At 44.6% G+C, this 25,944-nt stretch overlaps 1 protein-coding gene across 1 annotated transcript in view; it reads right to left on the bottom strand.

The window, feature by feature from the left end:
• Positions 1-25,944, bottom strand: part of ELP3 (elongator acetyltransferase complex subunit 3) — a 98,945-nt gene that overhangs the window by 12,274 nt on the left and 60,727 nt on the right. The window contains exons 11-14 of the mRNA XM_061990874.1: positions 25,303-25,393; positions 19,808-19,873; positions 14,086-14,313; positions 11,496-11,577 (exon numbers count right to left, since the gene is read on the bottom strand). Coding sequence (XP_061846858.1) covers positions 11,496-11,577; positions 14,086-14,313; positions 19,808-19,873; positions 25,303-25,393 — 467 coding nt within the window. The remainder of the gene's footprint in view (positions 1-11,495; positions 11,578-14,085; positions 14,314-19,807; positions 19,874-25,302; positions 25,394-25,944) is intronic.

The following is a 25,944-nucleotide window of genomic DNA, read 5'->3' as shown; positions in this document are numbered from 1 at the left end:
GCCCTGCAGAGCTCATCCAGCCCAGGCTCCTGCTCAAGCAGGTTCCCCTCGACCAGGGGGCACAGGAACGTGTCCAGGTGGGTTTGGAAACCTCCCGAGAAGGAGCCTCCACACCCTCCCTGGGCAGCCTGGGCCAGGACTCCCTCACCTCAACACCAAACAAGTTTCTCCTCCTGTGCCAGTGGCACTTGCTGGGTTCCAGCTTGTGCCCATTACCCCTTGTCCTGGCACTGGCCACCAGACAACAAACACTGGCCCCATCCTCTCCACACCCACCCTTTAGGGATTTCTCAGCATTTATGAGGCCCCCCCTCAGCCTTCTCTTCTCCACGCTGAACAGCCCCAGGTCCCGCAGCCTTTTCTTCTCACACAGATGTTCCAGTGCCCTCAGCATCTTGGTAGCCCTGTGCTGGCCTCTCTCCAGCAGTTCCCTGTCTCTCTTGAGCTGGGGAGCCCAGAAGTGGACACAGGACTCCAGATGAGGCCTCACCAGGGCAAAGTGCATTTAGGGACATGGCAGGATAATAGTTTATCCTGATTTAGGCTGGATAAGTGGGGATAGGCACAGCTCCTCCATAGCTGGATACTATCCTCAATGAATAAAAGGAATGCTCAGTGGTAGCCTCATCTTAGCTTCGTACAATAAACTTGGGTTTCAGAGGTAAAACAAATAAGCTTTGTGCTGCCACTGTTAAATCCCACTGATACTGAAACCACCAACCACTGCTGTGCCCACAGAAAATAAAGTTGGAGGCAGTTACCTGTGCTCTGCATGTGAAAAATTTAGTGGAATGTGGCTTTCATACACTGAAGATGTTTAAAGGGGATGTAGAGGCAGTGGTGGACAGTACAGCTACAGTCTGGAGAAGGGAACATTGAAAATCCACCTGTAAAGCCAATGCTATCCCTGAGATAGGAGACATTTCATTTAAAAAAACAAAACCACAACAAGAGGATGAACGTTACACATGGAGCCTAGGCAAGATATTTTGGTGCCAGGACAGGATGTCAGTTTGGCAGAACCCCAACACTCCTCACAAAGAGAAGCAAGTAGATTAAGGACTTGGCGAGGAGCTATCGAAGTGTGACAGCCCAGAGCGCTCTTGGAGCCCAGCATGAAGGTATTTTGGAGCTGTGTGTCAGCACAGGCTGGGCAGATCTGCTCAGGTATCAGCCAGTTGTGCTCCAAGTCTTTAAGGCAGAGGCATGAAGGCTGTAAAGCCCAGCCAGTAATGACAGCAGGACTGAGTAGGCCCCTTCCCCAGCTCAGTTTCAGGCTGTGTCACTTCCTCCCTCCCTGGACAAGCACCCAGGCTTTGGCCAGTGGTGCTGGGCACTTCCAGGGGCACCAGGTCCTCATGAGCAACCTTGAACATGTATGTGCTGCTACAGTCACTTGTACCCTTGTATCTCTGTAGACCTGCTGACTGCAGCCTCTGTTCAAATTTCCTAAGTTGCTGTAACAGAATCACGGAATCATTCAGGTTGGAAAAGAACCTTGAAGATTCTCAAGTCCAAGTGTTTCCCCAGCACTGCCACAGCCACCACTAACCTATGTCCCTCAGCCACAGCTACATGGCTTTGGGATCCCTCTAGGAATGAGGACTCCACCACAGTCCTGGGCAGCCTATCAGGGAGTTGCAGAGAGTGATGATGTCTCCCCTCAGGCTCCTGTTGTCCAGGCTGAACACCCCCAGGGCCCTCAGCCCCTCCCCAGCACACTTGTGCTCCAGCCCCTTCCCCAGCTCCGCTGCCCGGCTCTGGACACGCTGCGGCCCCTCAGTGTCCCTCTGGCAGTGAGGGGCCCAACACCAAACACAGTAATAGATGATGCAGGACTTAACAGAAATATTTGGGATGGGAACTTTCCCAAAACCACACCCACTTTCACTTTATTTAAGTTCACAAAGACTATTTCAAAAGGCAGTAGGGAAGCATTTCTGCCACCTATTTTTCAGCTTTGTCTGTAACTACTGTACTTTAAAAGATAAAGGCACCGGTCTTGTCATTTTATTGCTCAGGTGCTTCTGACTCAAATCTCTCTGGTCATCCTTATTGCCAAAGGTAACCACCAAAATCAGAGGATAATTTAGAACAATTAAGTTGCTGCTCAGAGGAAACAAAGGACCCACAACATATGAATGTGTACATCCTGCCAGGAGCTTTATGCTTCTGCCATTGAGGAGGGGAAGGACCTAGGACTTCCAATATTTCAGCATTTGTTGTATGATCCATTTCACATTCTCATTACTGGTGCTGTTTTAAAGAAACAGTTTAAGTACTTGCATCAGAAATAGGGTCAGAAGGGCTAATTATGGGATGTCAAGTAGCAAAGTCAGAACAATGGCAATAGGAACTCACAAAGAGACAACAGGAAAGGTTTCAACAGAAGACTTGTCCTTTAACAACCTTCACTTAGAACGAATGATTCCTCGTCCCAAGCTGAAGGTACAGTGGTGAGGTGGCACGACCAACCCTGAAAACACTCATGGAAAGGGATGGCGAGAGAAGTTTATCAGTTGTTGCAGGCAGACAGACTGGCAAGGCAGAAAAATCCCTCGAGGGCTATCAGATACAAAGACATCCTCTCTGATTCTAGACGTCCTTGGGCAACAAAAGGCTGGAGGCTGAGAAGATGTTTGCATGCTTACTCGATATTTACTCCCCTCCCCAGACACTCAGCATCGGCAGCCTCGGAAATGACATATTGATCTGACCTGTTACAGCCTCCTCATAATTCTCTGGGCAGAGTCTGAAGCAAACAGGCTGCAAGTTGGACTAAAAGACAACAGGCACGAGGGCTGCGCTGAACTTACGCCGTGGGAGGAACATGGAGAATGAGCGTGTGTGTGTTTGGCCTAATTCATCCTCCGGATGCTGTGCAGTTTCTGACATAAAATCCCCCCTGTGTTGCCTGAGTCACTGCACGTAACTGCTCACCACTAACTCCCAAAGGAGATCCTGACAAGTCCTGACATCTACAGACCACAAAACGGGTACTACAGCCTCAAAATAGGGCTAAGAAACATCCCATCCCAAACAGAAGCAGATACAGGACTGTTTAAGAAGAGTGGAGGGGAAAGCTTTGTTAGGGACTGGTGTGGCATCATCCTGCCAAAAGGAAAGAAGGCCCTGAATAGAGAATTCAAGCCTTGTCTATTGCCAAAAGGGAAGAAGGGATTGTAAATTCAGCAAGCTTATGAGCCATCCACTAGCCTCAAACACCAAGTTTTCTTACGTTTTCTTACACTTGTGGGCATCAGGGAGAAACGTGTTTAAAACTGTTTTAGTGTAATTTATGTTTGAGGGGGCTTCATTTTTTCTTTTAATGGGGAAAACGATGTAAATTCAAAGCAGGTACAACTAAAAGTAAAAAGAAATAAAAATCAAGCCTGAAACCCACACCACAAAACCAACAAAAGGAAAAGAAAACACACATGCAATTACAAATGCTGGAAAATGGAAAAACAGACATTTCAGATCAGACCTCCCCAGAGCTCTGAATAATGGAGTGATGCCTCCAGGGTCTACCATTCAGCTACCCAAGCCTGCATACTAATATACTACTCACATCAGAAGAGTAGAAAGGCACCACTCATGCAGAAAATTACCTTAAATGAGCAATGACTTCATGATAAACAAGCCACTTGCTTTTTTACTTTGCTCTTTGATTTAGGTGGTGGGGGGCACCACCTCCCTACTGCTAAGCAGCAGACAGCTCACTTCTGGCCCTGCACAGAAGCAGGCCACAGAACCACCTGGCTACTGTCAGCATACAATTCTGGTTAGTTTGCTCACAGATCAAGATATGAGATCACATCTTTGGAGGGAAAGATGTAGCTTGCAATCTTAAGCATCCAGAGCCCCAGGCATCCAGGATCACCAGCATCCAGGATCACTAGAATGCAGCATCACCAGCATCTAGGATCACTAGAGTCCAGCATCACCAACATCCAGGATCACTAGACTGCAGGATCACCAGCATCCAACCTTTAAATAGAGCAGAGCATCCACACAGCGGCAGTACCGGAGGTATCATTACAGTGTCACGCACCATATGAAGCCGCAGTAGCTATGGCTGATATCATTTCCCATCCCACTGCTGCCCTAATTTCCCCCTGTGCTGCCAGAATCCAAAGTGCTCTTCCTAACCTGGCTTACTAACGCTCATCTTCCCTTATGAATGCACTCCTGGTGCATTTGTCATTGATTCCATAGTCGATTAAATGCAGTTCTCCCACCGGTCCTCTTCAAATGAAGTGCTATTTAACTAGACACACCACGAGGCAGCTGCTGTACAGCCCAGCTTGCTTTCTGCATCATTCCCCGGTCCATTGCCTGTGATGACTCCTGGGTGCCTAATGCAGGCGACCTCAGATTTTTCCTTTGTTTGAAAGTAACCTTTGTAAGGACTGTCCTTACAAGCAACGACAACCCTCTTGCTGCATCATTTTCCTCTTTTGCCCATCAGTTGAACATCCTTAAAAGCTAAAAGGCTTATGATGAGCAGACAGGTTCAGCTGAACCTGTTTACTCCCAAGAACAGCAGGGAGAACAAAATGCTTTGGAAAGAGTCTGCTGGGAAACTCTGAATTTGTGGGGTTTTTTCCCTAAGAGTACAAACTAATGTGCTCTAAAGAAGCACAGGAACTGATGGTGTTCATTTGTGCAGCCCTGGTACGAATGTGCTTCGAAAGGAAAATCTGCTCATTGTCTCATGAATACCTCCTCCTCACTTTGCCCTGGATAGGGCAATAGAAGCCCAGGAGGTGCAGTATGCTACCAGGATCCCAGAGTGCATCTGATAAACCAGGGAGGAGTGTTAAGGCCTTCTGTAACAGCCTTTAAAGATGAACAAAGCACGCCGGAGATAAGCCAGCCTTAAGCCAGAGGTAATTCTCAGCTAAAGCAGCAGTCAAAAACCTAGACTGCAAGCCTGCAGCAAATATGGCTTATAAACGGGACAAAGACGAAACCCACAACCCAATGAACTCTACACTCAAAGCTCTGACTAAGAACAAGCTTAAGTTAAGCCCTTAACCTCCTATGCAGCCTTGAAAAGGAGGATTACCAATTGCAGGCAGTGCAGAAACAGTGGCAGGCAGAGAGGAAAACTCCCATGAAAGCAAATGGTATTTTAAAACCCCGAAAACTGCTATTGCTCACAGTCCTGATTCAACACTACTTCTGCTCCTGTGTATTACAAGTCATTAGGGTTGGTTCTAGGGCCAGTCTTATTCAACATCTTCATCAACAACCTGGATGAGGGGACAGAGTGACCCTCAGCAACTTCCCTGATGGCACCAAACTGGGAGGACTGGCTGATTCACCAGAGACTGTGCTGCCATTCAGCCAGGTCTGGACACGCTGAGAGTGCAGCAGAGAGGAACCTCCTGAGCTTCAGCAAGGGCAAGTGCAGAGTCCTGCACCTGGGGAGGAAAAATCCCCTGCACCAGGACAGGCTGGGGGTGACCTGCTGGAGAGCAGCTCTGCAGAGAGAGACCTGGGAGTGCTGGTGGGCAACAAATTAACATGAGCAGCAACGTGCCTCATGGGCAAGAAGGCCAATGGCATCCTGGGGGGCATGAAGAGGGTTGGGCAGCAGGTGGAAGGAGGTTCTCCTCCCCCTCTCCTCTGCCCTGGTGAGGCCTCATCTAGAGTCCTGTGACCAGTTCTGGGCTCCCCAGCTCAAGAGAGACAGGGAACTGCTGGAGAGAGGCCAGCACAGGGCTACCAAGATGCTGAGGGGACTGTAACATCTGAGTGAGGAGGAAAGGCTGAGGGACCTGGGACACTGATCTCATCAGTGTTCTGCAGAGCCCTGCCAACCCCCATCATTCTATGACTCTGTGATTAGGATAGAAAATACCTTCATTAATCTGACATATAAATACTTCTTACCCAATCTAACTTCAGAATGTGTGAATTTATTAGTCATTTGGGTTTTCACAGAATCATAGAATCATTACAGATAGAAAAGGCCCTTAAGATCATTTGAGTCCAACCCCTCTCCTCATCCTGCCAAGCCCACCACTAACCCACGTCCCTCAGCACCTCAGCTACACGGCTTGGCAATAGCTCCAGGGATAAGGACTCCCCCACCTGGGCAGCCTGCTCCAAAGCTTAATAACCCCCTCTGTAAAAGTTCTTCCTAATGTCCAATCTAAACCTCCCCCTGTTCAACCCATTTTCTTGTGTCCTATCATCTATTATTGGAGAGATAAACTTCAGGATAGTTTTAAGTTGAGACTGGGGGAAGCTGTTTAGGAAGGAAGTTTTCCCCACAGTCAACTCATAGAATCATAATGTCCAGGTGGGTCTTGAAGCCCTCCAAGGAAGGAGACTCCACAACCCCTCTGGGCAGCCTGTGCCAGGGCTCCCTCACCTGAACAGTGAAATAGTTTTTTCTTATATTTAAATGTAACTTTTTGTGTTACAGCTTCATCCCATTACCCCTTGGCCTGTCGCTAGGTACCATAGGAAAAAGGGATGCCCCAACCCCTGACATCCACCATTTACATATTTGTAAATATTACTGAGATCCCCCCTCAGTCTTCTCTTCTCCAGACTAAACAGCCCCAGTTCCTGCAGCCTTTCCTCGTATGAAAGATGTTCCAGTCCCCTGATCATCTTGGTGGCCCTGCGCTGGACTCTCTCCAGCACTTCCCTGTCCCTCTTGAGCTGAGGAGCCCAGAATTGGACACAGGACTCCAGATGAGGCAAATAACTCCTGCTCACTCTCACTAGATTTTGTGCAAGGTTTGTTTTACCTGCTCTTCCTCTGTCCACTCTTAAGGAAAGCTCTTGCAGACAGAGACCACATAAAAGCCTGAACAAATCAAAGCAGATTCCCACTTTCCAAAACATGCTCAGCTGGGACAGATGCAAGAGAGGCAGAAATTTCTGGTCTGTACTATGCAGGTTAGGCTGCATTATAAATCTTTGTTTGTAAGATATATTATGAAATATGCACACACACACACACACACACATATATATAAAAGCTTCCTGCCAGTACACCTTGCAGAATGCTGGGTTTTGCAGAAGTGTCCTTGCTTAAGGACAGCAACATTCCTGTTCATGCCTGCACTGAAATCCCAGTTCATACAGTATCAAGCCTGTTTTCAAAGCTGTTACACTATCAAACCTTTAAAATGAAAGTTCTTTATGAACTAGAGGGTTGTGCATGGTAGCTACTACACAGCACCAGTCCTCTTAGTACAGGCTTACCCTTGACTTCTTTCAAATCCCCCTAATTATTTTTTTTTCAAAGGCCATCAATCTGCGGCAGACAAACATCACAGAGTCAATTCATTAACTTTCCCATATTTCCACTTATCTTGGGCCACTTCTCTTATTAATAGCTACTAAGATTGGCATTTCTAAAAATAACCAACCAGTGCTGGAAGCAGAACTCCAGGGAGCTCTCACAACCCCATCAATCCTCCCAGCCTCGGAGCCTCGTCCTACGGTCTCCTGAGTACACCCTGGCAGTTGGCAATCTCTGAGGCAGCCCATGAATCAACATCCAATATGAACTACGAGACGCTGATTACTCCAGTAATTTATTACTTCTAGGGTGACCAAAAGGCTGTGTACACGAGGAAATTAGGATACTTTAGAGCACTGTTAAATGTGCCCTGAAACTTTACCTCTGATTTATACGCCAGCTCAGTTTCTCTCCCCTGAATGTTCTTCATCGCGGCTGAATTTAACACTAGTGTGATGCTCTGGATTTACTTATAGTAAGTTCTGAACCTCTGTTTTCTCCCTAACTGCAAAAGGCAAAAGCAAGAGTAGCACCGTTTCCTTAAAACACAAGAGACAGTGTGCTCGTAGCACTGGCAGACGGGGAGATGAGTCACAGACGATAATGAACCATTTCATCTCTCATAGAGACTACAGAAAACAGGTGGTATTAGTTTAATTTCTATTCACAGCCTCGCGACTGTGGATTCTTGACTGCTGCTTAGGAGAAAGATGGTGGGATCAGTCACCCCAATCTGATTATTACAGTCCTACTGATCTTAATCGGGAGGCAATCACAAATTACTCACTTGTTTCCCATTTACATCTTTGTATCAAATGATTTTACAGCACTGCCTGATAAGAGAATATAAACCTGCAAACACTTCACGCTGAAATACGCCACTGACTCACTGCTGAGGGGGAAGGAGCTTTAGCCCTCCTGGAAGCAAGAAATGGGCAAGTATAACGACACCTGACTTAACGAAGGGGACATCTGCATTTGCAGGCAAGTGAAATGATGTTTAATTAAGAGCATTGACTAGGTGATACGTGGGAAGGAAGCAAGCAGAGGCTGAAGGGAAAAGATTATGCCTGGAGTCCTCCGGGGAGTCTGGACAAAAGGAAAATTGGCTCTGGCATGGAGGAAAGAGGTTTCTAATGAGTAAGGCTCCAACAGACACAGCCTGAGATGTCAGGAAATGTTGACTACTACCTTGATCAGGATGGGCAGCAAATCAGCTGGACAGGAGAGAGGCGTTTCTAATGTAACCTCACTAAAAGCACATTAGTCATACTGTGTTGTTCTTTCTTTCTTTCCCATTTTTCATAGCCACTTGTAACTGTATTGCCTGTTTTGAATGTTGTACATACACTCATCTGAATTTACCTTAATCTGGCTTATTTCCAAACCAACTTCAAGACATGCTTCAAGGCTGTGACAAATAATCAGCCATAGACTCCTGGACTCCTCCAGCCTTACCTAGCTCCCCAAATTCATCCCTCACCAGCTGCATGAGCCTGTGATACACATCTGGTCTCAGACATCTGGAGAGATAGGAGTATCTTTGGTAATCAGCAGTGCAAAGCAAGGCCCTGGCACACAGTGAGAAACAGGGGGCACCTGTCATTTGGGGTCCCTAGGAAATTGGCTGTCAATCAGTATGAGATGCCCCTACTCGAAACCAGGGTAGGGACCAGTCACAGATGATCACAGAATCATTGAATGGTTTGGATTGGAAGAGACTTTGAAAGATCATCTAGTGCGACCCTTTTGCCATGATGCCATTTTTAACCAGAGCTGAACTTGAATTAGTCTTAGAGATGAGCCCTAAACTTTAGCCAACAATGGAAACCCTTCACGCTGTCCTATCTCAAAAATACATATATTTCTTTCCAAAGAAATCAAAGAGTGAGTTTTCTACTTAGACACTACTTTTCTAAAAATTGTTAGAATATAGAAATTCAGACCATCTCCTCTTACTTTGCTAGCAGGAGCTCTGAGAAACTTTCAGCCCAGAAGGGCCAGCATTGTCCCATGCAGTTCTCTGCCAGAGTGTGTTGTGTCAGTGTGGACCATTCCCTGAAGATGTAGTTTGCACATTCTGGCACGACTTAGTTGACTAGGACTGATGTAGCCATTAAGTGCAAGACTGAGATACACTCTTGAAGAAACGAGACTGTTAAAACACTGCAACAAAGCTTCCTAAAAACACGTGGTACTAAGGAGACAGGGTCTGGTGAGAGACATCTTCAAAGCAGATCTCCCTTAAGTGCTTCCCTCTAGAAAGCAGTCCACATTTTGCAATATATTTGAGATGTAACCTTGCAATGGGTTCCCAGATTAAAAAACATAATCTTCTTTTGAAACCCAAATTAGCAAAATTAAGTTCACCCTCCAACAGAGAAAGAACTTCTGGCTTCATTTTTATTTCAGATAAAACCTACAGGAGAACCGAAATCCAATTGGTAACATCTCCAAGGAAACAGCTGGAAAACTTGTGGTCTTTGCAGATCCTGTAGTATTCTGTATTCAGAGATAAATTGTACTGTATTGCACTTTGCACCCCAGGGGAGCAAAAAAAAATAAAAAGCACAGACAAGGTCTTAGTAGGATGGCACAAACTGCACATACAGCAAACTGAGGCTTCTTAAACTGGATCTCCTTCCTATCAGTTTGCGAAAATACAGCTAAAATTATTAACATGAGTGCTTTCACAAGTGATGTTTTAGTAATTCCTGTACCATCCCTGTTCTGGTTGAAAAAAGTGTTCTTTAGCTCAGAGGAATTACAGCTTCTTCTCTCCATGCGTTCTGAGCCAAGTGGCTACTATGAAAACAAAAAGAAACCATTTTCACTTTTGCCTCTTCTCCTTACTGATGTTTTTATGGACAGTTCTCAGCTGTAGGAAATTCCCAGGTCAAACTGACACTCATGCAGCAGCAATAGAGAAACAGGACTGTGTTATATCTTAAGCAAACAAGAAATAAGGAATCCAGACAATACAGAATTATCTTTAAGCACCTGGCTTCTGCCTGCACACTGTCCTCACACACTGCCCTTCTCACAAGTGCTTGTCAAGATGGTCCACTTTGGCTTTTCAACATCCAGGAACATTACACAGCTGGAAATGCACAGAGAAGCTCTTCACTTCAGCACTCAGCAGCTTGGATCAAAGTTATGGATTTCTGCTTTTCAAGGTTTTTGATAGTGCAGCAGATGATGATTTTTTAAAAGTCTCTATTACTTTTTACAAGGGTAAGTAGTGACAGGACAAGGGGGATGGCTCCAAACTGACAGAAGGGAGATTGAGATGAGATCTGAGGAAGATATTCTACCCTGTGAGGGTGGTGAGGCCCTGGCACAGGTTGCCCAAGAGAGGCTGTGTCTGCCCCATCCCTGTCAGTGTTCAAGGGTAGGTTGGATGGGGCTTGGAGCAGCCTGGTCTGGTGGAAGGTGCCCATGGTCATGGCGGGGGGTGGAGTGAGATGAGGTTTAAAGTCTCTTCCAACTCAAAACCATCCCATGATTCTGTGGTTCCAGCTATTCTGTTTAAGTCCTGCAGCACACAATAATCTTATGACAACAAGAATTTATCTTCCCATCCCATTTGCCAGCTTCCCCAGTTATAACACCTATATGCCTGTAAAAGCTTTTCATAGCTACTGTGACTGCTCATATCAGCTAAATTAAGACACAACGGCAGACCTGACCTTGACTTCACACAACATGCAATGAACTGATGTCACTCTTCTTAGTCACAATGCCTTAAAAGTGAAACAAGAGAAATGGCAGCAGCTCTTTCTTATATAGCTCCCTTCTTCGTGATAATGCTTAATGTATCCTAAAAGCATGTCTGTCCACTCTAATGATGGTATTTGTGGCAATCTTCTATCCTCCCACATTCTTGGAAAGCAGCCCTTGACAAGAACCTGTGACGGGGCCAAATCAGGGAGGCTGGAAAGAGCAGTCCTTGGAGGAAGAAGATACCTATGGTCAGGCAGCCTGCCTCTTTAGGCACCAGGAGCAGGATGGATCCCTGCAGTGTCCTCTGGTATGATGCTCACAATAATAGGATTTTCTGGGCAAAGCTACAGTGGAATTTGATTCCATTACGAAGAAGCATGTGCTGATGCTCATTTTCTACCCAGTATGATGAATGTTCAAAGCAGTGGCACTGGCTGCAGTGGGTTTATTTTCAGATTAAGAGAGATATAACAACAACAAAAAAGGAATAAGGCAAAGGTACCTGAAATTACAGCAATTTTCCATGACCCGTGCTCCTCCTTGGCTATTCTTTCTGCCTCCTCCATTAGCAACATACCAAATCCCTATAATGGGAGAAATAACAGGAAGAAAAGGTAAGTTCTGTAAAAATAGAAAGTGTACACAAGGTCAGAACATAAGCATTAGTACAGTTCCAAAAGACTCATATTTTTGGCACAGGAATGATCCTGTGATTCTGTGAATATAGCTGAATGTTGCAGGAGAGAGCTTGAGAAGAGGTGTTCCAACACTAAGCCTTACAGTGGAGCTTTCTCAATTTGGGATTTTTTTTTTGTGATCATGAAATTATTGATAGACAAATCATTCTAGTGTCTGACTGCTCCTCAACAGCAGGAACAGAATGAAGTTAAATCCATTAGTGGCAAATCAACTCTGTAGGCATCCTGTAATTCCTGGTGCTGAACAAGTTAATCCTGAGACAATCAATTCTCAGCAAACATCACCCATCTTAATGGCTGTCTTCTAGACCTGGGTTTGTGCTAGTGAACAAAGCCAGAGCACAAAGACCAGATGCAATTGCCTATGCAGCCCAATTGCAGAAAGATCCCAGCGCCACTCTGACTGGGGATATCAATCAAAACAGATGTGGCCAGATGTCACAGACACAGAAATTGGCCTTGCTGCTGTTCACTTTTCTTATATAGATGTTTGCCATGATATCTTGTAATCTTTGTTTCCACAACCCCTCCAGAAGTCAGGAGCTGTTACCATGCTCGTTTCAGGATGGAGAACTGAGGCACAGGGCTTGTCAGGGATACCCACAAAGGCTGCATCAAATGCCTGTGTGAACCTTGCAGACCTAGGCAAGGCTGAAATCTGTCCCCCTCTCCTACGCTCATCTTTGACACAGAGATGCCAAATCAAAAAGAATTGCAGAGCAACATGTTAATATTCTGGACCAGATACGTGCCTCTATTTACATCTGGGAATCTTGCACAGCAGGAGTGCTACTGGAATCATAATAACACTTCAAAATAAGGGAATAGCCTTTCCACTCTATTTAACAACTTTGTCATCCTATGTATCTGGGAATAATCGATTGGATTAATTCACTCCTAACATTAGGATGCAAGAACTATACTCGGCTCTTTGTTCATCTGTTTCCCTGACAAAATGTACAGAACAGGGCTGCAGCGACACTGAAGCAGATGTGATTGAATTAAAAAAAATGTTTTAACACTCACAGGCATTTTTAAATAACATACAGAAACCTTCCATTCCAGAACATCCATCTAATCAGAAATTGCCCCCACAACTGTGAAGAACACTTTCTGATTAACCTCTTGAACACTGACTATTCTGAAAGAACACGAGTGCGTCATATGCCATGAAATTTCAATTTGCAGCCTATTTTAATGTTTGCAGTTGGCTACTTCCAATTGATTTTATATTTTTTTGGTGTTTTGTGTTTTTTTCCCCCACTCAATTACTTAGGATGACCAATGTTTTCTTCCTAAATTTTTAAGTGTTAACTATTTTATAGTGAAAATATCCACTTCTCTTCTTTTATTCCCCCAGCCACTGCCTTAAGGTCACATATCATCAGCGTCTACTAAAAACTGCATCTTAATGCATCCACTCAGGGAAACATTAATAAATACAAGGAAGTTAATTTAAAACGTCAGCCCTGAGCACTTCTGGCAAAAAGGACAAATTGATTGCTTTTTTTAAAAGCTCAGTCTAAAAGTTCAAAACCTACCAGGGCAAAATCTAATTCACATCTTTGCTCACCACAAGCCACAGCATGTTACATGCAGCTGAAGGATAATGTGCCATTTTCATACAAGTCACTGCAAGGAATTAAGAAAGGCAGCTTTCCATTTCACTCTTCATGTGCTTTAAGATATAGATGAAATGGTCTCACAAGTGTGTCTGAAGGAAAAAAACACCAGACTTGTTGGGAATTTCATCGAATCACCTAAATTGATTAAACATCTTGGAACCAAAGACGGTTTTCTTCCGTTTTGGTAAGAAGAATGTATGCAGTAAATGTTCCTTTGAATGAAAACTGAGTAGTTAAAAAAAAATATCTCACTTTCTCCTAAGTAATTATTTCAGATTTCAGAAGTTAAATTCATCTAACAAAACCAACCAATTTTAGAAGGATACAATGGCTATATCTCCTTTGTTTTGTTTTCACTCAGTTTGCAGTCAAGGCTGATGTACCCTACATGGTATCAAAGGAAAGAGACTTCAGAATCAAAGATGCCCAGTACTTGAAAGTCAAATTAGCACCAGCGTACATGAGCTCATACTGTATGGGCATGAAGCAACACTGATAGCATTCAGCTACGCTATTTTTTTATCTCAGAGCAGTTGCAATTGCTCAACCATGATCACACCAGTAAAAGCTCAGAAGCAGCACAATTTCTGTAGGTGAAACGCAAGGAGGAGTTCAAACTCAATTCTCTTTCTACTGCAGCAGACTGTAATTCAAAGCAGCTGAATGAATCTCAGGTATTAATCAAAATTCTTCCCCAATTAGACTGGGGAGAGGGGAGAAAGGTGCGAGAAAGAGGCATAGATGAAAAAAGAAAGATAACTCGGAGTACCTGGTGCTGAAATTTGGAAGGATCCCGACTGCTCACAGGGACCACACTCCCATACACGTGCAATTCCCGGACAATGGAAACTCCTCCTTTCAGCTCAGGTCTGAACGACTCCTCCGAGCACTTCCGCAGCCGTAAGAGGCCGACGAGAATATCCTGCTCTGGATCTTCATAGGACAGGAAGGTCTCCCAGCCACCATTAGCTACGTAATCCCTTCTAACTAATTCAATCTGGTCAAAGAGAAGAAAAGAAGACAAGTACAAAGAGGAAAAGAGAAGAGGAAAATGTCTTTAAATATACTTAAGCAACACAATGAACAGACCAAAAGCAATTTCATGGATCCATAAACTATTATGATTCAGAGAAAACATGAAACGCTGTCTTAAAGGCCAATTTAATTCTAGATGGATTTTAGTACTGGATAAGAACTGCTGTTACTGCAGTCATCTGAAAGACAAAACATGCAATTACTTTAATAGAAATGTATTTGCCAGTGGGACAGAACCAGTCTTCAATCTCTATTTGCAAGCTTTCAAGAAGGGCTGGTAACCCACACAGTTATCTGTTTGTAAGTCAGAAACCTGTGTTTCTTGAGCTACTTGAGTTTGCTACCCCTGCAAAATCAATGGAGGCAGCAACTCTTGCAGCTAACCATGGGACATGCTCTAATTGAGATTCAGCTCCAGTCAGAACCTTGCTAATGTAGGATGGGCAGTTTTGCGTTTGACTTCACTGAACTGTCATTTAGAGTCCTGTCTCTACTGCTTTGCAAAAGAAACAGCTTGAGATGTCTTCAGGACATGGGTCTTCTAAGCAGCAGTCAATTTCTTTACTAATTACCAATTATCTCTTTCCAGCACTACACAGGATCCACCTACATAAGCAGACAAGAATGAATCTGAGCTGGTGTTGAGTGAGCATTGCATTACGTGTGCTTTATAGAATAGGCAGGAATTGTTTTCTTACTCACTCATAGAGTATAAAACCATTCAGACAAGTACCCTAAGAACTGACCAGGAACAACAGTATCACTTGTCTCAAATCCAATTTTTGGTAACAATCTAGACAAATGCAGCTCTGAAGATCACAAGTGGAAGAGAAAAGTGAAGTGAGTGGCCGGACAACTGGAGAATACAATAAATATCATACTTGAGTAGAAGAAATGACTTCTGCAGAGCACCTAGGAGCTATAAAGAATAACTGGTGGATAAGAGAGCAGAAATCAGAAAAAACTTCTTTTTGAGACAGTCCTGACCTACCATCAAGGAGCAGCTCCAGGACTCAAGATAAGAGCTGATCAAATCTCACATAACAGGAGCTGTGTTTATACACAGCAGAGTTAGCACTGACTTAATTTGATGCAATCTGTAGCCAATGATGATAATGTCATTATCTTTGGTGACAGTTCCTTTATCTGTATTTTGAATTAATATAGTATAGCTGAAATAGCTGCCCATCCTTGCCCTAGGGACTCTCTTTGCCCACCTGTAACAATCCGCTGCTAAGCAGACCAAAATTATTTCCCAAACTGCCTGGCTCAATAGAGGAGTGGCAGCAAGAGTTTGCAGTATTCATCACAGAATCCTTGAATAGAAGGGGCTGGAACGGCCCTGCAGAGCTTATCCAGACCCACTCCCTGCTCAAGCAGGTTCCCCTCCATCACGGGGCATAGGAATCTATCCAGGTGTGTTTGGAAACCTCCCGAGAAGGAGCCTCCACACCCTCCCTGGGCAGCCTGGGCCAGGGCTCCCTCACCTCAACACCAAACAAGTTTCTCCTCCTGTGCCACTGGCACTTGCTGGGTTTCAGCTTGTGCCTGTTACCCCTTGTCCTGGCACTGGCCACCACACAACAAACACTGGCCCCATCCTCTCCACACCCACCCTTTAGGGATTTCTCAGCACTGATGAGTTCCCCCCTCAGCCTTCTCTTCTCCAGGCTGAACAGCCCCAGGGCTCACAGTCTTGACTGGGAGCTGATGACAAGACAATATATGCTGGGAGGTTTCAGTAGACTAGTCCTGGTTCTCATTCCATGACACAGGCACCCATTACCAGTTGGCGTACAACTGCACTTCTGGAAGGAGCTTTCTGAACTAACCTGAAAGGAATCAGGTTTCTGTGCTTCCTGATGCTTTCCAAGTGAGGAACAATCAAAGGACTGGCTTTGAAAGCACACCCTTGATCTGAACTAAAGCCATCACTTGGGTCTGCCTGCCATCATTCTGGCAGACTCCTTTAACTTTAGTTAAAGTGAATGGCAAGTGTCAGCGGATGCACTGCTGTTTCTGACATTTATATCCTGACAGTACAGTATAGGAATGATCCCTGTGTATAGTCTCCTCAGTACTACTATAAACACTAAAGCAAAGGATCTCAGTTTGTTGTTGTTATGGATTTTTTTTTTCTGTAAGTCTCTAATATCCAGAAATCCATGAATTAAAGATTTGTTTACTGACAAGCCGTAAGGGATTCGGTCGCTTGCCTGCGCTATTCCATGACGAAGCCTGGGTGAACACAGCTCACAATTAAATCTCTTACTGACTAGAGAAGCAAACCTCACTTCAACGCTGACATACAGCTAACAGGATGAGCACCCAAGGAGATGCCTGCTGATGTGCCAAGTTCTCCAAGAGCATAATTTGACTCCAGGCTGTGTCAGCCATCCTGATCCAAATCCATCATTAGGTACGTAACACCACGAGTAAAATACAGAAAAACCGAAGAGCATGAGATTTTCCCAGACAGCAGTTAGTTTCCTATGTGTAAAAACAGTTGGGTTAAAGCTTACTGCTGATGTAGATAACGAAGTAGAAATTATTATTAAATGCTGCTACACTAAGGGTTTGAAATGGCAACACTGAAGAACTGCTCTCTCCTGAGGGGAAAATAAAGCAAATAGAAAAGATGGCTCCATTGCTTGTCCTCCAGCAGGGACTAGATGCTGGTTTATATCCACATCCAGTCTAAAAGGCACTTGTAGACAGAGAGGAAGCAAGATCACAGGAAGCTTCACCAGGAGGCTTTATATTGTCTGTAGCACTGTAAGCATGTACCAGGTAAGCTGATCCTCTCAGAGAAGTCCCTATTGGACCAAGGTATTTTTTGTTCTCTCCATATCCTTCAGCACAGAGCGTTCTGGGACACATAAACCTCCTCAAAGGGTTTACAGGGCCTTGTGAGATGTACAAAGCCTTGTCACTCTGGGATACTGGTATTAGTGTGGCAAAAGCCACCCCAGATCACCTCCTGGTTGGTTGGTACACAGCTACATGCAGTAACATGCTGCAATCCTCAGCTTCAGTCCATTGGCCATAAAACATCCTGTGTGCTGGGTAAGAATAACCCTCATCAGGGTGGACCATCACTTACTTCAGTGTGCAACCCCATTAAACGTACAGCAAGCTCTGTTTCAACCTTACTGTGACAAAGGGAAAACCGAGTTGCAGATTACACTCAACCTGAAACAGCTACTCCCAACTTAAAAAAAAACTGCCTTATTCCCACTAAAGCTTGATACTGTGATCATTATTTTGACACAAACACCCTGGCTTTGCAAGAACAGCAGCTTCTATGTCTTAGACTTTTTGGTTTAACACTAATGTAGGTTCATATCTTGAACAGAGCTGTCACTATCCCTCGCCTTGCAAAAAATTGTCAGTCCAACATCCCTTTACAGCAACAATTCAGTGGAGCATTTTTAAGGCTATTAAGTAGCACTATGCAGCCTTAACCATTCTGAGAGCAAGCAAATACCTTCCGCTGCTATGGAGAGATGCTGCTAATTGAGAAGGCAGCTTAGAGACAGCTCTGTAAATAACCAGCTCTGGGCAAGTCATCTACTTCAAATAGGTTACAAACAAATAAATAATCAAACAATCAAATGTTTTTAAAAGCAAACACACCACCGCTGTTTTAAAAACACATACAGCCTACTGATCCTTTACTGAAGGAAGTTGCATAAAGTGTAACTAATTACAACAAGCGATTAATTGATTTTGGATCTGACATGATAGCCTCTCTTAGCAAGACAATGTGTTGTTTACTCACGAAGGCAAGAAAAACATCATACCTTGTCATTAGTCTAAAAAGCATGAGAAATGATATCACCTTCAGAATATTTCTCTTGCTGGCTGTCATGATCAATTTTGCTAGGACTACATAATGACATCCTCCTGCCACTCAGGCAGATGGGTTTAACAAAGGGAATTTTCAACATCATGTTGCTTTGAAAACCCTGTGATAAGCTATTTGCTAACTACTCAAGGAATTTACAATTTAAATTAGATTAGCACTGCTGACAACAGACACGTCTTTGGGAGATATTTGGTGAGATGGCCGCAGATCCAACAGGAGCAGAGCACAAAGGCTGCATGGCCCATGTACAAATGAGTCAGTACAACCTCAGTTCTTGGAGAAATCTGGTAAGAAAAGAGAATTCATTTGGGATTGTAAAACATTTAGAGATGTTATATCCAGTTATACTGGATTTCTCTTATGCAAGATGGGAAGTATTGCATTCTATTTGAATTCACATAATGGCAGGAGAAAACCAGAATATGGCTCCTAGTAACCTCTGACTTGCGAAGTGCAAACATCTTTCAGACCTTCAACTCAAAGAATATGCATTTTATTTAACCTCTGGCACCAAACTCAGAGTCTCTTTGAAGCCTAAATAAGCAGTGGAATTTCCAAAGCACAAGTGAAAGGAACTCTGTTTGGAATCTCTCTCTGGACGGACACATAGGAAGCCTAACTCCAGTTTAGTGGCTCACATTCAGAAAGTAGGTATGTGCTCATCGCATAGAGGAGGAGAGAGGGACGTGTCATTCTGATTCAGCATTCTACCTGAGGGTGGTAGTTATGTTCTGCCTGGCACAAACAATTCAGGTTTGAAAGTAAAGGTGATATATGATAGGCAAAGTCCAGAATCACTTCCTTTATGTTAGCAAAGGCACAGGAAGAGAATACTTTCAGGGTATGATAACCTGTATAGTGAGATGGGTCAGATGGGTGTGACCTTAGAAAGCTCATCTCCTTGGATGCCACAGACTTCCTGATCATTTTCTGGAAGGATTGATCCCTCCCTTGTGACTACAGTGAACTAAAGGATTAATTTCCTAAACCGGATGCCTGAAGATCAGCAGGGAACATTTTCCTTTCCATAAAATAAGCATAGCAATCTTTTTGTGTGCTACTTCAGGATGGAAAACCACAAAGCATGTCATATACTAAAGGGATCTACTCACATATGAATCTATACATACAAGTGCAGAAGTGTATTTACACATATACTGCTTGCCTGCATCAAACACATTCTCATAAAAAAAGGTTGAAAAAAGGGTTGTTAACTCATGCTAAACATTCATTCCTGTTCAGCACGCACACATAGTGTTACTACTATTTTCTAAATCCAAATTTGCAATGAGGAAGGAGAAAAGGGAAGGCAGTTATTTTGTCACAGCAGTACCAATACCAAAATCACTGCTGGCTCTAGTCAGTTTATTGAACATGGTGGTCCATAAATTTCGACATGTGACTGTGCTCAAACAAAAGACATCCAAAACTGCTGCGAAAATAAATGGATAATTGGATCCAGCTACAAAGGCAAACCACGGGATCGGATGTGCAACAAATGGGTTCCAACTCCTCCACACCAAACACACATAACAAATTGTGTCTGAAACAGGCTCTTACACACACACAAAAAAAAGACAAATCTTACCTGATATGGTCTCACTTTATGGTGAATTTCTTGAATTCCAACTTCTCTTGTCCTTACATCACGACACTAGGAAAAGAAAGAGGAAAAAAAAAAGATTATGTAGGAGAACGACATTTAGCTCTGCAACATACAGATTTCCAGCCACCTATTGAGCTTAAAACTAAACTGAAATTGCGTGAAGTTGCACAGATGAATTTCAAATGGGTAGACTTCAAAATAAAAATGCTCACCGATCCATCTCTAATATACCACAGAAAGAGGTCTTGGTGCTAAATGGAAAGACATGCTGGCAAAAATCAATTCACTAAGCAACCATTATGGCTCACGAGGAACCATACTCTTTGATTCACAAACAGCAGGGTCTGGAGGCGAAGTCAAAATATATAAAAAATAGCAGAGAGAAGAAAGATTTTGTGATAACTCCTTTTACCCTGCATTGGGAAGGTCAAACATTGGCAAAATCAAAGCACCAGAGAATCCTTATACAGTCAGGTTTTGAATTTGAGCAACTCCTTTCTTGCTTTTAAACGAGTACTGTTGCAGAAGCCCTACCCAAACATCAGAATGCAAAGCTAACGCTCTGACCTGGCATCCTCAGAGTATCACTGAGGCTTGGGACTGATGCTGCAAAAAAAGACAGCCAAAAGCAATCTTTCCTCCCTTAGAAATCAGACAGAGGAGAAGATAAAGGCCCAAGCTCGGTGCTTGAGATGGGTTACAGTTTGCATAAACTTTTGTGCTTCTCAGCAGAGCCAGTGAAAGTTAAGTGATTTGGTACACACTCGCAATCAGCTGTGATGGCGTAAGCACTCTACTGTGGGACACCACGTGCATTTAATGTCTTAGCGCATTTACTGGGAAGTCCAATGCTAAGCTCAACCCAACTTTTGTCAGCAAATTGCAGTCACAGTAATTTTTACCCAAAGCAGCTGAGTTGTAAATGCTTGTTTCCATCCACAGGCACTGCTGTACTTGGAGGGAAGGAATCTGGGGACAGTTCTGTTTAATATCTTTATCACTGATCTGGATGAGGAAATGCAGTGCACCCTCAGTCAGTTTGCACATGCGTGGTGGTTTAATCCTGACTGGCTGTCAGGTGCCCACCAAGTGCTTCTATCATTCTCCCTCCTCAACTGGACAGGGGAGAGAGAAGTGTAACAAAAGGCTCAGCAGTGAAGGTAAGGACAGGGAGATCACTCAGCAATTACCAGCACAGGCAAAAAAGACTCAACTTGGGGAGAACTGGGTTGATTTATTAATGAACATTCAAAATAGAGTAGGGAAATGAGAAATAAAACCAAATCTTAAAACATCTCCCCCCACCCCTCCCTTCTTCCCAGGACTCCTCCTCCTCCAGACCCAGTGCCGCAGGGGGATGAAAGTTTCCAGTCAGCTGAACTTTACTTTAGTCAGTTTATCTACTACATGGACAGATGAACTTTGCTGATGTTTCTTCTCAGGGGGAGACCTCCTCACACTTCTCACTGCTACAGTGTTGGGTCCTTCCCATGGAAGACAGTCCTCCACAAGCTTCTCTAACATTGGTCTTTCCCACAGGGGCAGCTTTTCATACGCTACCCCAATGTGTGTCATCCACAGGCGAAACAGTCCCTTAGGAAGAAACTGCTCCATAGCGAGTCCCCCAGAAGGTCACAAGTCCTGACAGCAAATCTAGTCCAGCATGTTCTCCTCTCTTCAGGGGTTTCCAGGTCCTGCCAGGAACTTGCTCCACACTGGAGCAAGTTGCTCCATGGAGCAAGTTGTGCTCCAGTGTGGAGCAAGTTCCAATGGGGTCTCAGTCTCCTTCGGGAACCCACCCGCTCTGGTGTGGGGTCCTTCCTGGGCTGCGAGTGGGTCTCTGCGCCACCATGGCCTCCATGCAGGGGCAGGACTTGCCTCACCAAGGTCTTCACTACATCTCTCCACCACGATGGAATCTCTCTTCCAGTGCCTTGGCGCTTCCTCCCTCTCCTTCTCCACTGTTCTTGGTATGTGCAGAGATTTTGTTGTCACATTCTCACTTTCTTCTGCTGCTGCTGCAGTTTGACATCTCTGTGGCAACGTCTTCCCGTTTTCAGATACTTTATTGACAGAGGCATTATTTCCACCGTTGATGGGCTCAGCCTTGATCAGTGGGGGGTCCATCATAGAGCCAACTAGCACTGGCCCTGTAACATATAGGGGAAGCTTCCAGCAGCATTTTGTTCAATGAAGCTAACCCTGTAGACCCCTTGACCAAAACCTGGCCACACAAAACTACACGAAGATGACACAAAGCTGTGCAGGAGTGTAGATGTGTGTGAGGGCAGGAAGGCTCTTCAGAGAGCCCTGGCCAGGCTGGAGCGATGGGCCCAGGGCAATGGGATGAGGTTTAACAAGGCCAAGGGCCAGGTCCTGCCCTTGGGCCACAGCAACCCCAGGCAACACTCCAGGCTGGGGCAAGGGGGCTGGAAAGCTGTCTGCAGGGAAAGGGCCTGGGGGGGTTGGTGCCAGTGGCTGAAGATGAGGCAGCAGCGTGCCCAGGTGGGCAAGAAGGCCAGTGGCGCCCTGGCTTGTATCAGCAGTGGTGTGGCAGCAGGCCCAGGGCAGTGGCCGTCCCCTGTGCTGGGCCCTGGTGAGGCCGCAGCTCGAGTGCTGTGTTCAGTGTTGGGCCCCTCACTGCCAGAGGGACACTGAGGGGCCGCAGCGTGTCCAGAGCCGGGCAGCGGAGCTGGGGAAGGGGCTGGAGCACAAGTGTGCTGAGGAGGGGCTGAGGGCCCTGGGGGTGTTCAGCCTGGACAACAGCAGCCTGAAGGGAGACATGACCACTCTCTGCAACTCCCTGAGAGAAGGAAATTGGTCTCAAGGGATGGGACAAGAGGAAACACACATCCTCAAGTTGCCCCAGGGGAGGTTTAGATTGGAGCTGAGAAAGAACTTTTTCCCTGAGAGGGCTGTCAGCCCCTGTCCCAGGCTGCCCAGGGAGCTGGTGGAGTCCCCATCCCTGGAGCTATTGCAAAGCCGTGTAGCTGAGGTGCTGAGGAACGTGGGTTAGTGGTGGGCTTGGCACTGTGAGTGGTTGGTCTTGATTTCTTAAAGGTCTCTTCCAACCAAACCATTTTATTCTTCTATGACTCTGACCTCCACCAAAGAGCTAAAATTGCTGCAACAACACCTACCTGCCCACATGTCTCCAAAAGCCAGGCTTTTAGATGGGGAAAGAATGCATGAAAATCCAATTCACGCAGAGAGTACTCAGAACAAGCACAGCTCTGTATCATGCCCCGTCCTTCTCTGAGTGCTTTTAAATTCATTATCAATATTAAATAACAATCTCTCAAATAGCAGAAAAAACTGGGAGGCTCTGTTTGGCTTTTTTTTTTTTATAGTGAGCTATGGTAAAACCAGGATTCACTGTTTGGCCAGAACCCTAGGGCAGACAAAGTCCTCTAAGCTTTACAATTTCCTAGCTACACAAAGAGTCCAGTAAAAGGCAGAGAAATGTCTACTCTTCAACTAAGAATCTCAGAACTGAGGGAGGACAATGTCTTCAAGGATGTTGACATAAAATTCTGGGTCTCAACTGTGTATCTCTGCTGGTACTCAGTCAGTTGCTGGCACTCACAAAGGCCAGCATCTGGTCCCTCCAACAAGGCTCCTCAAGAATCATTCCTTTCGAACAAGCACCAACACAAGTTGCAGTGTTGGCATGACTGATCTCTATCCCTCAAACACACTTCTCACTGAGATGTTACCTCAAGACAGATGCCAGAGATGGTTGATCTTTACCATTGAGCCTGCAAACATGTAAAATTCTTGCAAGTCTCTTCCTTGCCTTGGCCTTTTCCAAGCTAAGAGACAAGAGGACAAGGCATATTTATAGTTTTATCCTATGACACAAGAAAAACGCAAAGTACATTTCAAGCTATATTGCAGCAGACTGTTTGGTTCCTCATTCCACCAGCTGCAGTGTTTCTGCCTCACTAAATTAAAACCTATAATCATCTGAACAGCAGAGATATTTCCAGATTTGGTTCTTCTAAAAGTGATGATTGCCAGCCTGACAAGCCCTCTAACGCTTCAGCTCAATCCTGCCTGCCATGGATCAGGTATCTCTATTTCTCCAGCTGGTCTTGATCAGGTTCAGATCAAATTATGTGGTGTTAGTATCAAACCCAGAGAAAAGTTCACTAGTAGCCCTGAAGAGCTCAACTGAAAAGGCTCAGTTGCACCATGGAAGTTGTCTTGCCTGCCTGGGTTTGAAGCAAAAAGTCAGCAGGAGGGATGGAAGCTTCTGTGGCTGGCAAAGCTGCCTGCCAAATCCTGGCTTGCTTCTGGGAAGAATGACTTAAGAAGAAGGTCCGGGGCATCGACTTAGGAGAGATTTAAGTGGCATGGAAAGCCCAGCTGGAAGGAAGACAGCCTTGAGTTTATTTTCTGATGATCTTCTGCACTGCAACTGCCAGATTTAAGTGAGATGGCAAAGGCAGCAAGGAGTTAAAAGCAGCCTAGAGAACTAAACACCAAAAATATAGGTTAGCAGCATGAGTTCATGGGGGACTACAGGCACACATGCAGTAGCCAAAGACTTTGATGTTGCTCGATGCAGTAATTCCTTCAAATCTCTTTAAGAAAAAGCGAACTAGGAAGAGAAGCACAGACACATAGAAAGGTTGTGGTGAGGATCTGCCCTCGTCTGAACACAAGAACACCAGAGCAATTAAAGCCTTTTGGAATATTCTCCAGGAGCATGGGATTTGTGTGATGTTTTTGTCTAGGAAGTCAGACATCCCAAGAAAGAATGACCTTGGGCATCACTTTACTGGAGGATCTGCAAACTGTGGCTGATAATGGGGTTTTGGAGGGAGGTTCAAACCGTGAGTGTTGTCAGAGCAGACTATGAATGTCAATTGCTGCAGCAACCTCCTGAGAAAAATCAAGACTGGGTGTACAAACCTCCCTCTGACTTGAAATACAAACGCAATTCCTCCCTCCCCCTCCTTCTCGCCACCCCCGCTCGTATTTGTATTTGACCTTAGAAATATCAAGAATATCAAGTCTCATTTGTTTGTGCTGAAATCTCTCCTGCAAGATTTCTCTGGCCTCAGACTAAGAGCTTTTCTTCCAATTGTTCAGTCAAATAAGTGCATGCGTGGGAAAAAGAAAAGAAGGAGAATTTCTAATAGCATAAATTAAAAAGAAACCTTCCTGCTTTCTCTCTGATTTAAGGGTTTAATTCTGCAAAAGAATAGAGTATCACAAACTAGTTATCAAGTACCTTCAAGAATGGGGTGAAAGTGCTGCTAAAATGAAAAATTAGCCAAACAAAAACAGCTTTTCAAAAGTATCATCAAGGTGCTTTTTATTGCTTTTTTTGTAAGACCTTTGCAGATTGACTTAGTTCAGCAGTAAACCTGGCCCAACTATTGCATCTTCTAGTCATTACTTTCCTCTCTGCTACTTTGTGTAAAGTCATCAAGCAGCTTTCCCTCCACACCAATTGACAAATATTTTACCTGTGTCCCAAGATCTTTCATCCTGGCCAAGGCAAGCTCTCTCAGGTTTCCATGCTCCACTCCAGAGCTGACCAGTGGCATTGGGATATCTCTGTACATAAAAGGAAAAACAAAAGCCTTAAATAACTGCATTAGCAGACAACACACCATAAAGTGCCATTACGGTTACCTAAGTCAAGACCTCAAATAGCAGCCCACGGAACTTCCCTGAATTACCTTTGTTTCAAGTCTTCAGTTGAACAAGAAATAACACAGGCAAAACACAACTAAAATCAGGAGAAAAATGAAGGGAAAAAGCCAGAGATTTTACTTTAGTAAGAAGACAAAAGTGGGCTTTTATAATCCCAAGAAATAGGTTATAATTTTGCTCTCAGTTCCTCACTTGGAAGTCTGGAGCAAAAAAAAAAATCATCCAGCCAAGCCTGTGCCTTGCTGAGGACTCCAGGTCAGGTGTTCTTCATAGTATCTGTTGCTGGAGACCAGTGACTGGGAACCACGCTGCATCTTTCTGTGGTCTCCGAGTTGAATGCCCACCAGGGAAAAAAATAATCAGAATTACATTCTTACATCACGACTCTAGCTGCTTAACAGTGAAAATGTTCTGTTTAGCAAATGATTTGCAGCAAAGCCCAGACAGAAAGT

The sequence above is a fragment of the Colius striatus genome, chromosome 2 (genome assembly GCF_028858725.1).
Source record: "Colius striatus isolate bColStr4 chromosome 2, bColStr4.1.hap1, whole genome shotgun sequence".
Taxonomy (NCBI): Eukaryota; Metazoa; Chordata; class Aves; order Coliiformes; family Coliidae; genus Colius; species Colius striatus.
The sequence above is the reverse complement of the archived record's forward strand: the minus strand, read 5'-3'. Positions and strand labels throughout refer to the sequence as shown.